The sequence below is a fragment of the Typopeltis vanoorti genome, chromosome 14 (assembly GCF_054136105.1).
Source record: "Typopeltis vanoorti isolate ZY-2024b chromosome 14, IOZ_Tvanoo_1.0, whole genome shotgun sequence".
NCBI lineage: Eukaryota > Metazoa > Arthropoda > Arachnida > Uropygi > Thelyphonidae > Typopeltis > Typopeltis vanoorti.
Genome location: NC_143562.1, coordinates 71193038 through 71207227, shown reverse-complemented (window position 1 = coordinate 71207227; position 14190 = coordinate 71193038). Strand labels below are relative to the sequence as shown.

The window sequence follows — 14190 nt, the reverse complement described above, 5'->3', positions numbered from 1 at the left end:
CTGGGGATTAATAAATTATGATCTAGAGCACTTATTACTTATCTTAGCTAACAATAGATTTGACAGTTAATTAAGCAGAAATAGCGTGCACTAGATAATCGTGACTGTAACGGATGGTTATGGTGACTATGATACATTAACTCTGGAGTCATCTACATACTAAGATGGCTATGTTGAAAAGCTTCATTACGACTCGATCGCCTTTGTAATCAGTTTTAAAACACACATGTTCAGTTGAAAAATGGCAAGTCCGAATTTTCTTGCAATTAATTACAAATATTATACAGGGTTTTGTAATGAAATTTATTGCCGAAATTAAAAATATTCGCTGAATTCTTATTTTATGCATTTTTATTCTGAAATTCTGTTACATCTCACTTGGTCAGATGACTGCAAAAAAAAAAAAAAAAAAAAAGTAAATTTTAAAAGAAAATATAAGATATTTATTTTTAATATTTCAATCATGGTATTTCCGGTCGAGGCCTTGTAATCATCTCTGATCATCCCGCTCTCACTACTTCTTCTTCCTTCGTCTCTCATTTAGAAGCTGATATGCTACGTTTTCGTTCTGCATACGTTCCATATATAGACTTATAAAGACACCCACCAAGCAAGGCTATAAGATTAAATTGAAATATTATTTTTTTTCGATTTTATTTTAATACTATCTAAAATAGTTTAGTCTATTATTTAATCTAGTTAAAAGGAAAAAAAATCAGATAACTGAAATATCCTGAAATAATAATGAAGTATACAGACACAATATTGATAGGGTAACATTGTATGTGTGTGTGTCTGATATTAGCTTTACATTTCATATTGTCTCAAACGTGTCAACATGTATCATTTTCACAAATTTTAATAATCTATACAAGTGGATAAAAAATCCGAAGCAAATTTCTGAACATAAACAGAAGCAATTATTCATCAATTGACTGCATAAAGAAATGATATTAGTACTGTTATCTGCAATTATTGCTCGTACAAAATATTACAAAATGGTCGAAGATATTTCATTCCTTGATTCATTATGTTTTCAGAATGGCCAGAAAGTATGTTAATCCACTAAATTCCTTTGTATAGCTTCGATATCCTCACCTCTGTGGCTTAAAATGTTATAGGAAAGGACGAAATCAAACCGCAGCTGCGATTAAAATCCGATGAAAACATTACAGCATTCTCCATGTAATGATAATTTTCTTTGTACTAACTAGATACTTTATAGTTAAAAGTATATGTTTAGTCAATGTGATCTTTCCTAGAACACTTTATATTTCAACCTGCAGTATCATAACAAATAAAAACTAATTACTGTCCTCACTCTAATCTCAATGATTTGTCGTAAGTTCTTATTCTTTGTCCGAAATAAATAAAGTAATATAATTGGCAATAAGGAAATCTGTTTAGATTGGATAAAGCAAAATGGAGGATGTTTTTCTAAAATCAAAGACGAACGGAAATAAAATTAATGGATAATATTTTGTAACAATTTAATTCAAATTCAAAGACAGATTCAAAGATTGGCTGGTATTATCTCGAAAAAATATAATAATTAGGATATTTAGAGAAGGACTTCTGAAGTAATGTTTTTATACTGCACGCTGAACTAGATAGACATCTGTATACGACTTTGTGGATGGAATTTCAACAAATATTTAAAATATTTGTGTAAATCCATGTACATATGCCATGGAACGGTACATTGAGTACGTCTCCATGGTACTCAATGCATAGCCTTTTTTTTTAAAACAAACTTCGGTGTTCTTTTCCATGATTTCCCGTGATTAGCATAACCCATTTTACTACAAAATAAAACTCAATAATTAAATAATATGCAGGAGTAGCACTTACTTTTGCAGGTTCGAAAAGCTTTGCCAAAGCTTCTTCCTGAAAAAAAAAAAAAACATACGAATACAGAAATTGATTACTCTCGTCAATAGGAAGAAACAATATTATTTGTATTAATATGCATATCTGTATACGATCTCAACAATTCAATGAAATTGTGGGGAATATGTAATATTGCGAGATTAAGAATTTCGAAAGATCAGACCAAGTCTTGGCACCCAGTAATTATTATATTATAACATATTTACATTTGCGTGCACGCGTACTCACTCAATAGATATGTAATTATTTTCATTTTCCTGTCATTGTATATAATGACAAAACAATTGCAAAATGAGCCGCATGTTTGAGAATAAAAACGTGGAAATGTTTTCGTTTTTTATTCCTTGCAGTTATAACGGTGCCGCTTTCAAAATATCAAATATATTTAGTTACCAGAGGCATTGAGAACACCGATGGTCACAGCTGGATCCAAAAACTACGATGAACCTATAAAGAGCAAGGCTAATAAAATGGTAAGTACCTGCTGGATTTGTGTTTAGAATCTGCGCTGATTATTACTAACAGTATGTTCCAAAATAAAGATGCGCAACCACAAGTTCACGTGGTGAGAAGATACAAAACAACAAAAAGATTCTTATACCATTACTGACAGTGATAACTTCATGTGCTGGTCCACAAATGTACAGAGGACTTAAAATTGGAACTGGCAGTTACTTGGTTATACGTAGGATAAAAATAGAAGGAATTATCGTTTATCAGCCTTGACAGATAAAAGGCAAACTCATATATAAACATCATTGAAGAAAAATAAACAGTTCGGAAAAAAAACATGTAGACTCGTTGATTAATTAATTAATTCAATATTGATTAATTCAACCGCTGAGGAATGTGGCGAAGTTGTCTGCAAAGAGAGAAAGAAAAGAGTACCATGGTGAGAGTGAAGAACCTAAAGAAGAATTCCAGGGAAATGAAGAATGCGAACGAATGATTCTATCAAGTAAGCAGATGTGAACACTTCAAAAAGAATAAAAATAAAAATAAAATAAATTTTAAGCCTATATTTCTTATTACTGCAGGGTGAGTGCCTCTCCATTGCGGGAGGTTTCGGGTCTACTACTTCCATGATGACCCAGTCCATAGTGGGTGAGAGGATAATTACAACATCCATGCCTAGGCGGTATTCGAACCCGCAGCTTCTTAGCTGGAGATCGAATACGCTAACCACTCGGCCAACCAGACCGACAGAAAAAGAATATAGAAGGTAAATATCAAGAAGGTGCAAAAATATTCTGGAAGGCATTGAAAAAGCTTAGGAATGGATGAAAGAGTACTGTAAATGAATTCCAAGTTGATATAAAATGTTATCCTAGATCGCGGAGTAATTGCTTTAAATACTGTTGAAGGAAACAAACAGTGACAAAAAAAGTGCAAAAATTTCAATTCAAATATCAAGAATTGAAAGTGACTCACATCAGAAATTTGACATGGGGGAATGCAGCAGGAATAGATGATATTCGACCAATATCATGTATCAAATGTTTTGCCCTTTCCACACTCCATAATTCAGAGAGCGAAAGTAGAACGTTGAATGTTAGATGACTGTAGTGATTGTAGTTCTGCTGGTACCAATTTATAAAAAAAGAGAGACAAACTGAATATGAAAATTACGTAGGAATTTCTCAGAATTACCTAGGAAAAGTGATTTAGGTAAACTTTATGGAAGCATACTCAAAACGAAGCTCAGAAAAATTCTGGAAAAGATATCTGTAGAAGACCAACTAGGTTCAGGCCAAACAGAGGATGTCGAAATCAGATTTTCACTTTATGATAAATAATTGAGAAATCATGGCAATCTGTATGTAAAACACAAGGTACTCAGAGGGAAGCTTTAAAAAACACTACATTTATATGGTGAAAATGAGAAAAAGCATCAGTTAAAATTAAAGTAGATACAGGAGTGTTATAAATCAAGTGTCAGACAACAATGCACATTACATCCACTGTTATTCATCATCTGGCATTGAACCTAATATTAGTGTCGGAGTAATGAAACTTATCTTTGCTTTCTGAAGATGGTATTGTCCATATAAACAATCCAGTGGTTGGTCTCCAATTGAATAACGGCTGTAACAAATTTGGAATGGAACTAAGCAATAAAAAGACCCGAAATATGAAAATCAACAGAAACGTAGAACCCTTCAGTTGCATTCTTAAAGAATGATCTATAAAAGAATTAAACTATTTCATCTATTTAGGGACAGATTTGAGTTAAGATGACAAATTAATTTGGAAATTCACAACAGTGTAAGCAAAGTTGATCTGTTGGTGAATCAGTTGAATAAATTTATATTGAATGAAACAGAAATTAACCAAAACACTAAAGTGACATTATTCAAAAATGTTTAAAGCAGTTTTAAGTTATGGATCTGAGAGTTGAGTTAGGAATAAAATATTTCATCAAAGATTAGAGACAACAGACCTAAGAGTTCTGCGAATATTTCGGGGTCTGAACAGATGAATCAATGGTAGAATCTTATTAGAATGTTAAATTGGAAAGGAACTTAACATTGTTTGCATTTAAGAATGTGCAATTGGAACTAATCTAAGGCGGTAAGGTAACTTGAACAGTACGGGATAAGAAAGGTTAGTAAAGCAGTTGTTTGATGCCAAGATGGCATGAAAAAGGCGACTCACAAGAAGACTGATGTTCAGGTGGATTTATTTAGTCAGAGGTAACTGAGAAGAACGAAATATTTGATATGAAAATATTGAAGTGTTCACATATAACACATTAATTCGGAGGAAAAGTGTTGATAAAAGATTAACGTAAATGTAAAACTTAATCATGTAATGCTGTCATCGTAGTATGTGAGTCCTTTGTAGGTATATATATATATATATATATATATATATATATATGTCTCCACGTTTCTTGGCTGACGAATAATCGGGCAAATTTATTTCACAACACTTTGGTTAAATACATCATCATCATCGGTTTGCATATATATATATATATAAACTTGGTATCTTTAACATATATATATATATATATATATATATATATATATATGTTAAACATACCAATACAACAAATTTTGTGAAAATATTTTTAATTTTTTTATTATAACTTAATGTCTCATCATCATCATCATAATTTAATGCATCATATGCAAACCGATGATGATAATGCATTAAATTATAATATAAAAATTTAAAAATATTTTCACAAAATTTGTTGTATTGTTTTATTAAATTTACGAGAACGTTTTTCTAATTTAAAAATGTAATTTATTTTAGTTTCTATTAATTATAAAATTATTTCTGTTATTGGAAACAGCAAACTCTGAAACAAATTGAAAAAATCAATATTTACATGAAATCCATTGCTATACTTACATCGTTCTCCAAAGAAGTATTCTCCAAGCATGTACCCATCTGAAAGTGAAATTTAAAATGCAAAATTAGCATAAAATTACTGAATGTTAATGAATAAATACTAAATATCTTATGTTTCAATAGAGACACACTTCAATTATTTATATAATTTTATTAATTCACAAAATTATACTTCGTCCATTCAGTTAATCAATCATGTCATTCACGCTAATTTTTGTCTAAATGATATGAATTACTATGATCAGTTTAATGATATGATCGGTTTAATTTTACGTTACGGTTGCTATTTATTTTTCTATGCCAATATAGGACACACTGGGCTTTGAAGCTTCAGTTGTAATCTTAACCAACCAAATCAAATTTAAGTCTGTAACTGATTATAAATATTAACTGTGTAAAAGTTGATTCCAATGACTGATTTTATTGTTGCTTTTCATCACATTTAATAATCAATGAATATCAACTATAAAGAAAGAGAAACTGAATTTCACTTAATTATTCGAACAACGGAATAGTTTCTCCGCAACACATTCAAAACGACATCGCAACATTTTTTCTTCAATTGAAAAGGTCTCCGAGTTCGAATCTTCTCTAGAATTCGGAGAACATTTATGAGATACTATTCATGTGAAGTGTGGCTTACTGACTTTTCTTTAGAATTCTGAAGGAATTAGTTTCTACTGCTAGTGGTGGAAAACTCTGCTGTTATACGTGGGTAGAGTTTTCCATGGGGAATGTCGAGTACATGCAAAATTGATTTCAAAAATCATTTTTTGAAAAATTATGTATCAAGTCGTATACACATAAATTTCTTATCTTTCCTTATCCAAGTTTCTTGGCTGACGAATATTTGAGCAAGTTTATTTCGCATGCACTTTGGTTAATAAATAAATACACTATTACTGAAATAATAAAAATACTTACATTTTCCAATTCGGCATCATCACCGTCACATGTAGTGGCAATTAACAGCAGAAGTTTATTTTCCACGTGTGGATGAGTTTGTGCGATGCAGTTTTCCAAGGTGCGTAATGCCTAAAAACAGGTAAAAAAAGTACTACATTTCTATTACTTTTTCTCTAGTCTTCAAAACTCTTAATCCGATGTATAAATCGTTCAAGATAATAATAAATTTCGATCGAACTCTTGTACATGCATTCCGTTCTTATTACAATACTTAAACTGGTGTCATTGTGTCGCTTTTTCTACAAAGATATTTGCTAGTTTATTGTCACTTGGTTTCCATATAATTTTGAATACTGTTGAATTACTTAGTTAGAAATTATAGAAAGATGAGTTTAAATAAATTGACCAGATTAGAATGATCGTCTTAAAAATTTTATGAAATTTTTAAGACGAAAATGTTCATTAGATCTCTCTGTATTTATAGCTCTTTTGTTTTGTAGAAATGATTTGGTACTTTTATTTCAGTAGAAATGTTTTGTTTCAATATCTTCCCTGAAAAGTATTCAGTAAAACAAAAGAATGAATTAGACGCTTGACTGACCGTTTTTAACACATCTAATCTGAAGCAAATTGCATTACTAGACATTTCTATGTGCCCATTTTAGAACGAATTTAAATTCCTTTGCAAAAGGGTGGTGCAAAGACCAAAAAATCCAACTATAGACCTATTAGCGTCTCTGAAATTGGTGATGAAGGTTTGAGAAGAGTTGAGTAGGGCTCGAATTCAGAAATGGATTCACAGAATCTCTACTCTGCAGAGACAAGCATAGATTGACTCAGGAAGATCATGTTTGAGCAACTTGTTCACATTCTATAATGATCTTATCATTGAGTTACACATGGGAATGGAAACACAATGATACTTTTGGATTTTTCCAATCTTTATTGATAAAATCCAGAATGGAAACATAAATCTATCAAGTTATAGACCAGCAATTGTTAGACCTGTATTTGTTACGCTTCTCTGGTTGCTAACGTTTTGAAAATTGGTACGAACTCGAATACAAATCTGAACAGGTGCAAATAATATTATCTGTGAAGGTCAGGAGGGATACGTTAAGGGGCTTTCTTTTTTCTGTAATCTCGTGAAATTTTATAAAAAAGTGCCAAGAGTGGTTGATGAGGGAAATGTAATATTTTTAGACTTTTCAAAGGCATTTGATATGGCACCACCTGGAAAACTGATATACAATTTTCAGCGTATGGATTTGGATATTAGACTGGTAGAGTTCATTGACAATAGGTTGTCTGATAGATATCAAAGAGACGTGTATGGAAGGGTAATATCGTGGAAAAGGAAATTTAATAGTGAACTTCTACACGGCACTGTTCCGGGACCGCTATTTTGCAACCTTTGAATCGATGATATTATCATTAAAAGTCAAGGAGATATTCAATTGTTTGCGGATGACATGAAGCTGGCGAAGTTCACTGAGAGTAGCACTGATGCAGTAGATCTTTTGAAGGAGGATCTGAATAAGCTGGAAATGTGGATAAATAAATGGAAAGTTTACGAGAGAAAGTAAACAGGAGGAAGAAAGTATGGGATCTTGGGGTTATGGTGAACCGATGTAGAATATGGGATTAAAGCAACTCATAGGATTGCTGCAATATTAAGAGGAACGTTGAAAATTAGAGACAAAATGGGAGTAATTCCATTGTATACTAGATCAGGCCATGTCTGGACAACTGTGTTTAAATGGGTTTTAGAGGGAATGAAGAATACCTTGGAGACGGTACCGAAGCAGTTCACAAAATTTATTTCAGGACTGTGAAATGTTAGCTGTAAGGATTGTCTGAAGTTATGTAATCTGCAGCGTTTCGCTTGCAGAAGGAGAAGAAGTGATAGGATTAAAGGTTTAGTGAGAGGTATTTATCAGATGGATACGAGAAAGATTTTTCATATTGTGGAAAATAAGGAAGGCGCAAGCACTAGAATTTGTTCCCCGGAAATTGCGCAAATAATTGATGAATAAGAGGTCGAGAAGTATTTTTTTACGTCGAGAGTGGTGGGTTGGTAGCAGTGGTGGGATTTAAATAATTTAACAACTGGTTTGCTGCCATAATGACGGTTTTAAGTATAAAAAAACGATATACCGAAAGGTAGTTTATTATTTCATGCAGATAATACTTAAGAACAATAAAAGAGGTACACAAAACTAGATTATGTTATAAGAAAGAGCTTTAAAATATTAATGAAAAAACTATTAAATAATAGTTTTTTTGAAAAAAACAATAAAACTGTTATTTAAGATATTTCCATTTTGCTTCTTGATTGGCGTCCTCACTTGCAATTTTCTTCGCTTTTATCCGAGCATCATCGGCTGTGTGATTTATCCTTAAACCATCTTTTCACTGTAGGAGTAGGATCCCATTCCTTTAAAGGTAGGACGATTAGTCTAATTGTCATTGTGTTTGATATATTAGAAACATTGCAGGCGTAGACTTCTGTGGCTAATTGGTTCAAAAGATATATTTCGGTGATTTGCTACGTAGGACAGACAGGAAGATCTGGAGAAATACGCATGGCTGAACACCAAAAAGACATACAATACAAAAGAGAACAAAAAACGACGATGTCATACATAGATAACAACAGTTATATAAGAAAATTTAAAGAAGCTGCTCATATGCTGAAAACCCCATCCCAATGCAATAAAAATCAAGGTTTAATTCGCCATCAAGTGTGGTCAGCTCTAATAAGAAATCTACCTCAATCTGAGCTCGGACTGTATGAACGAGAACAAGAACACGTGACATCGTCCAGTATTGTTCAACGTCAATAACGTTATATATCTGCATTATGTTATTTGAGTTTTATGAATAGCCAGACGGTTATGATTTGTATTTATTAATTCTCTTGTTTAAACTTTAAGTTATACTATTTACCCCCTGAAGATGTAAATCCTACGATTTACGAAACTTGTCGAGAACTATTATTTCAGTGTTTTATATAACTGAATAATAAAAAAATGTGGTGTAATCACCGAAATATATCTTTTGAATATTAGAAACAGTTAGGCGACTTCTCTTCTCTGAACATGATATGTATGTTAATCTTCGGAAAACCCCTTTCTGCTTATACTTAACTTATAGCAATTGTTCTGACAATATTTTTAGCTCTTTGAACACTTTCAGGAATTGCATAATTCTGGGAACTTTTTAAAACGTTTTCCACGAAATCTCGATAATCATTAATATCAATTTAGTAATTAAAAAATACATTAAACACGAGAAATTGTTCTTCAGCTGCTTTCCATGGAACTAGTACTTCAACATTCCAGTAATATGGCTCCAAATATTTGAGAAATTGGCGACAACTTGCTTTTAAATGTTCACAATCCATTAGCCCTTTTTTTTTTCAAATTCGTTATGATGCTTTCTAAAAGTCTTTCCCGAGGAAGCCCGACAAATCGATGATTTTCTACAAATTTTATATTTTTAAAGGTTTCTGAAGTAATTAATTCATCAACTTTTTTCGTATGGACACTTTTCCGTTCCAAGCATTTCAAATGCTTTAATAGATCTTATCACGAGTTTTTCAACCTTTATTATGTCTATATTTCTTGCTTGCAGTGCATTTGAAAGAAGATAAATTTCGTTTAAAATATCAATCATCAATGACAAATCAGTTAAAAATTATATATTTGCAAGACGGGCGGCCATACCTAAGTACTTTTTATGTGAATAAAAATAGTGATGTAGCGCTGGTTAAGCACGCCACACAGCTAGGGTTGATTTTGCCCATCTTGGTCGCAAAACTCTTCCAATTTTTATAATTTCAATTCCAGGTTGTTCGGATATTTTTGAAAGTTCAATTTGGTTCTTATTTGTTTGATGAAAAATAGTATATATATCTTATCATAAATATTTTAAATTAATTTTTGCTTTATTTCCTTTATCGAATCATCTAAAACAAGATGGAGGCGATGGTTTAAACAGTGCCATATTATTATGTTTGGAAACTCATTTACAATCCTAGTTTTTTTTCTAGTTCATTATTCAAAACATTATTTACTGATTCCAAAATCGCTTCTCAACTGACATGCGCGCGAACAAAAATATCTAAAATAATAACAAATGTTTTAGCCAAAGACTGTATATCTACAGTTTAGGAGAAAATCAGCCATTTTCAATTGCAACAGATTCATTAGATAAAGGAAACATTAAAATGTTTCCTTTAATGTGTAGATATTTTTCTAAATCTAGCACAGGAGTTCAAACAAAACTTTCGAGTTTCTTTAACAGCCAGTCAGAAACTTCAAAGGATATTTCACTTTGCTTACTTCCAAGGCTGAAGGAGCGGAATTTGATTCCCTAGAACATTGTTAGTTTTTGCGGTGATAATGCTAATATAAAGTTTGGTATTAATCAGAGTGTATTTACAGAATGAAAGAAATTAATAAGGATTTAATTGATATGGGGTATCTTTGCCGTGTTTTACACAATGCAACAAGAAAGCTACAAGCTGTTTAGAAGTTGATATAGAATGTATAATTTTAAAAACATATAATGAATTTAGTTCACATAGCAAAAGGTTAGAAAATTTAAAAGAGCATTATTAATTTTGCAACCTAGAATATTCAGATCTAATGTGTTATGTTCCTACAAGATGGTTGTCACTCCTTCCAGCAGTAGATAGGCTAAACAAAAATTTTGAGCCAATGAAAAACTATTTTCTATCTTTGAAAAGATGTCCACCTATTTTACAAGATTTGTTTTCGAACGAATTAGCTGAAGTCTCCCTTTCTTTCTTTTCAAATAAAGCAACCTCTATCCAAAACGTAATTTGTAATCTAAAGCAGGATGGTCCAATTAACCTAATGACCAATCTAAGAAACTCTCCACTTTCTAAATTAAATGATCATTTTTATGGATTCGTTGCTATACAAATATTGAAATCTTGTCGCAAACCAGTAGAGATAAATCTGTTTAAGAAAAGAGCAGACGATTTTCTGAAAAGTTTAATTCAGTATATTGAAAAAGATTTACTTTTGAAAATAATAAGTGTGAGTATCTTAATATATTCAAATTACTTGAAGCGGCACATTTTGATCTTTTCTTAAAAGTTATAAATTTATTTAAAATTTCCAATATTAATATTGATTTGCTATTTGAAGAGTACGTCCTGTTAAAAATGTTTCATAAAAATATTGATACAAAAGAATTCAAAAATATCACAGATATTTGGATAAACTTTTTAAACACATACGATGTACCTAATATTGAAAAAATTATTAATTTTGTTTTTTCTTTGCCTCACTCAAATACAATGAGTGAGTGAGTATTTAACTTAATTTTCAACTCTTGGAAAAAGAATACGAACAGATTAGACCTAAGAACTGTTGATACCCCAAAATCTACGTAGGATACCCCCAAAACCAAATTTTTAATCTGGTCACCCTACATCCAAGGACAATTCTAATACAACCGATTCCGAATTTGGTTTCTTATTGAAAAAAAATCTGTTAAACTTTGTTGCCTTTTCATCCTTTTAAGGCTACTGCAACAAAATTTAAAAAATGTTTTATTTTAATATATTATAGACCGGGAGCGAAGATGTGCTTTATGTTTGATAGTGCGTTTGATATTATGTTTGATAATATTTTACTTGTTCTATTTACGTGTGGAGTCATAAACTTTTATAAACAAAGCACTGTGTTTATACTATTGATAAACATCAATCAGAACATACATTTCTTCATTTTATCGATACTAAATGAAACTTTCTTGCTGAATTAATAAATGGCATAGGCTATGCAGATTAAATACAATAGAATAATGTGTACGACAAACCTGTTTGTCACGAGAAAGTTGTGATAAAAACTGCGTTTTTGTCACAAGTTTTTCCACGGCTTCCGAAATGGGCGATAAGATAGCCCTTGAAATCTATATTTCTATTGGTTCATTGTATCCTACCTTCCTATTGGTTGTACCGATCAGGGAACACCAGCGCACTCATAGTATCTCGTGGAAATGTTGGGCGTAATACAAAGCTGAAACGCAATGAACATTACTACCGGCGCTTGGAACACGCTGTCGCAGATGGACGTTAATAAAAAGAGTAAAGAATGTAAATTTGTGATTTTTACACTGGGCGGCTGCAAGGCGCACACCTTAAAGAGAACCCTGATTACAAACTATTTTAACAACCGGTTCGTCGAACGCAACAAAAACTTAGGTAGCGGTTGTGCCGAACCGATGCGAACCGGGTGAATCCCATCACTGGTGAGTAGTATATATTGCTTGGTGAATGCTAAGAGGGCGAATAAGTGTAAGTTGCAGAACGATGGATATGTTATAGGCAGCAGAGCTTTTCCATACGTCTGTAGACTTTTGAAACATATGTGCACTTATTTCACATTTAATGCAATATAATATAAATTTCCTTTTATATAATATATGTAATTTGTTAATGAATGAACTCTCTCTCGTTCTCATTCGATATGTCTTTATGTATATAAAGACCCATATGGAAATATGAAATATTATATATATCTATATATGTATAATATATTATATGTGCACTTACATGTGGATCTATCAGTGTGAAGCACGCAGCAATACTCTCTTTTGCACTTTCACTTACTGAAAGAGTAAAGGGTTTTCAAAACACATTCCAACAGGGAAAAGGATAATATTACTTATATAAACTGATATAAGAATCATCATCTAATTTTACTATGATTCAAGGTAATAGGAAATGCAATTTCCTCTAATGAAAGGGCAGATGTTTAGTTACTTGTGATTTAAGGATAGCAAAGAAAGTTTTAAGAAATCTGTCTTCAAACTTACTACACATCATCTCCTTAACTTCCTCACTTGACTCAGTAGCTGATATTACCGAAATCAGCATTGGCAACAACAGCAAAGAAAACATTCCTCGATTCATCTTGAGTATTGCGTAGATTATTTCAGACACGAAACTAAAGGAAAACGATTTCTGGGTAACTGTTGGCTTGGGGTTTATATAGATGATGTAGGTCCATCACACTTATCAAGAAATTTTATTTTACTAACAAAAGTGAAATATAATGAGATATTTTACCAGAACCCGGAAACATGTGTTAAAGTAGTTAAGATTTTAATGCATATCAATCTTAAACCACCATTTCTTGCTTCATTAGCGAAATAAATGTGCTTATCGTTGTACAGAATATTTTTTCTTTGCTAATGATTTTGTTCTGTTGAGGTAGTTTGTCACCGGATATTGTTAGCAACATCAAGCACGTGTGAAAGCACACTTCCGATAAAAAGAACATTTTATAACCTGCCACAAGTTCCTGCAATATACGATAAAAAAAGTATGTAGTTCTACCATGCACTCGAGTACATGGTTAAAAACATAAAAATGCAATTAGCATTCCACGATAATATAGCTAATAGGACTACTGAATAGTAGAAGTAATATTACACTCAAAGTAAAGGAATCAAAATCAAAATGGGCGTTGTAAAATATTCTACATTGCTAACAAGACATCATTTGATTCAGACAAGATACGAGTAATTTTATGTACAATTTCAATCTTTGTTAATATAGCTTAAAACATATTGATACAGATCTTTCAAATTACACATCCATAATTACTTGCATATCAATATGTAAGCTAGAGAATTAATTTCACAACTTGGGACAATTTTGGAAAGTATTTCTATTTCTAATTCTAATGTTTATTCTACAATTTAGAAATCAGGTTGTGTCGATGTCATTCGACAGAAATGCTTAGATATCCAGAGAAACGTTTTGTGAGTGGCTGCACGTAGTAATTTCGAAGTCATAGGTGATCCTGATGATTTTAGTAGAACTCAAGAACCCTTATACGAAAAGGTAAATAAAACTGACTGCGAGGTATTTCCCTGTTTCGAGCAGCAATAAGATTTAACAAATAAATTTAAAAAGTAGATACGGAAAACTGTAGAACAAATGCTTGTGATACAGTATAGTATTTTGGATGAAAATTTGGAGTTGCTAGA

At 31.8% G+C, this 14190-nt stretch overlaps 1 protein-coding gene across 1 annotated transcript; it reads right to left on the bottom strand.

Moving 5' to 3' along the window:
- Window positions 1-349: 349 nt before the first annotated feature.
- On the bottom strand, window positions 350-13169 carry LOC150099615 (uncharacterized). Its single transcript, XM_090404209.1, has 6 exons — window positions 13012-13169; window positions 12749-12804; window positions 6175-6285; window positions 5251-5289; window positions 1852-1887; window positions 350-616 (listed from the first exon to the last, which is right to left on the bottom strand). Exons 1-6 carry the CDS (start codon window positions 13106-13108, stop codon window positions 515-517), a joined length of 441 nt encoding a protein of 146 aa, XP_090260335.1. The 5' UTR covers window positions 13109-13169; the 3' UTR covers window positions 350-514.
- Between the last annotated feature and the right edge of the window lie 1021 nt (window positions 13170-14190).

What these genes read in the sequence shown, in the direction of transcription:
- LOC150099615 (XM_090404209.1), bottom strand. Translation starts at nt 13,108, where the DNA reads ATGAATCGAGGAATGTTTTCTTTGCTGTTGTTGCCAATGCTGATTTCG. An exon ending in ATGATGCCGAATTGGAAAAT is followed by an intron (nt 5,290 to 6,174) that starts GTAAGTATTTTT and finishes TTTCACTTTCAG; the next exon opens with ATGGGTACATGCTTGGAGAA. An exon ending in AGCTTTTCGAACCTGCAAAA is followed by an intron (nt 617 to 1,851) that starts GTAAGTGCTACT and finishes TTAATCTTATAG; the next exon opens with CCTTGCTTGGTGGGTGTCTT.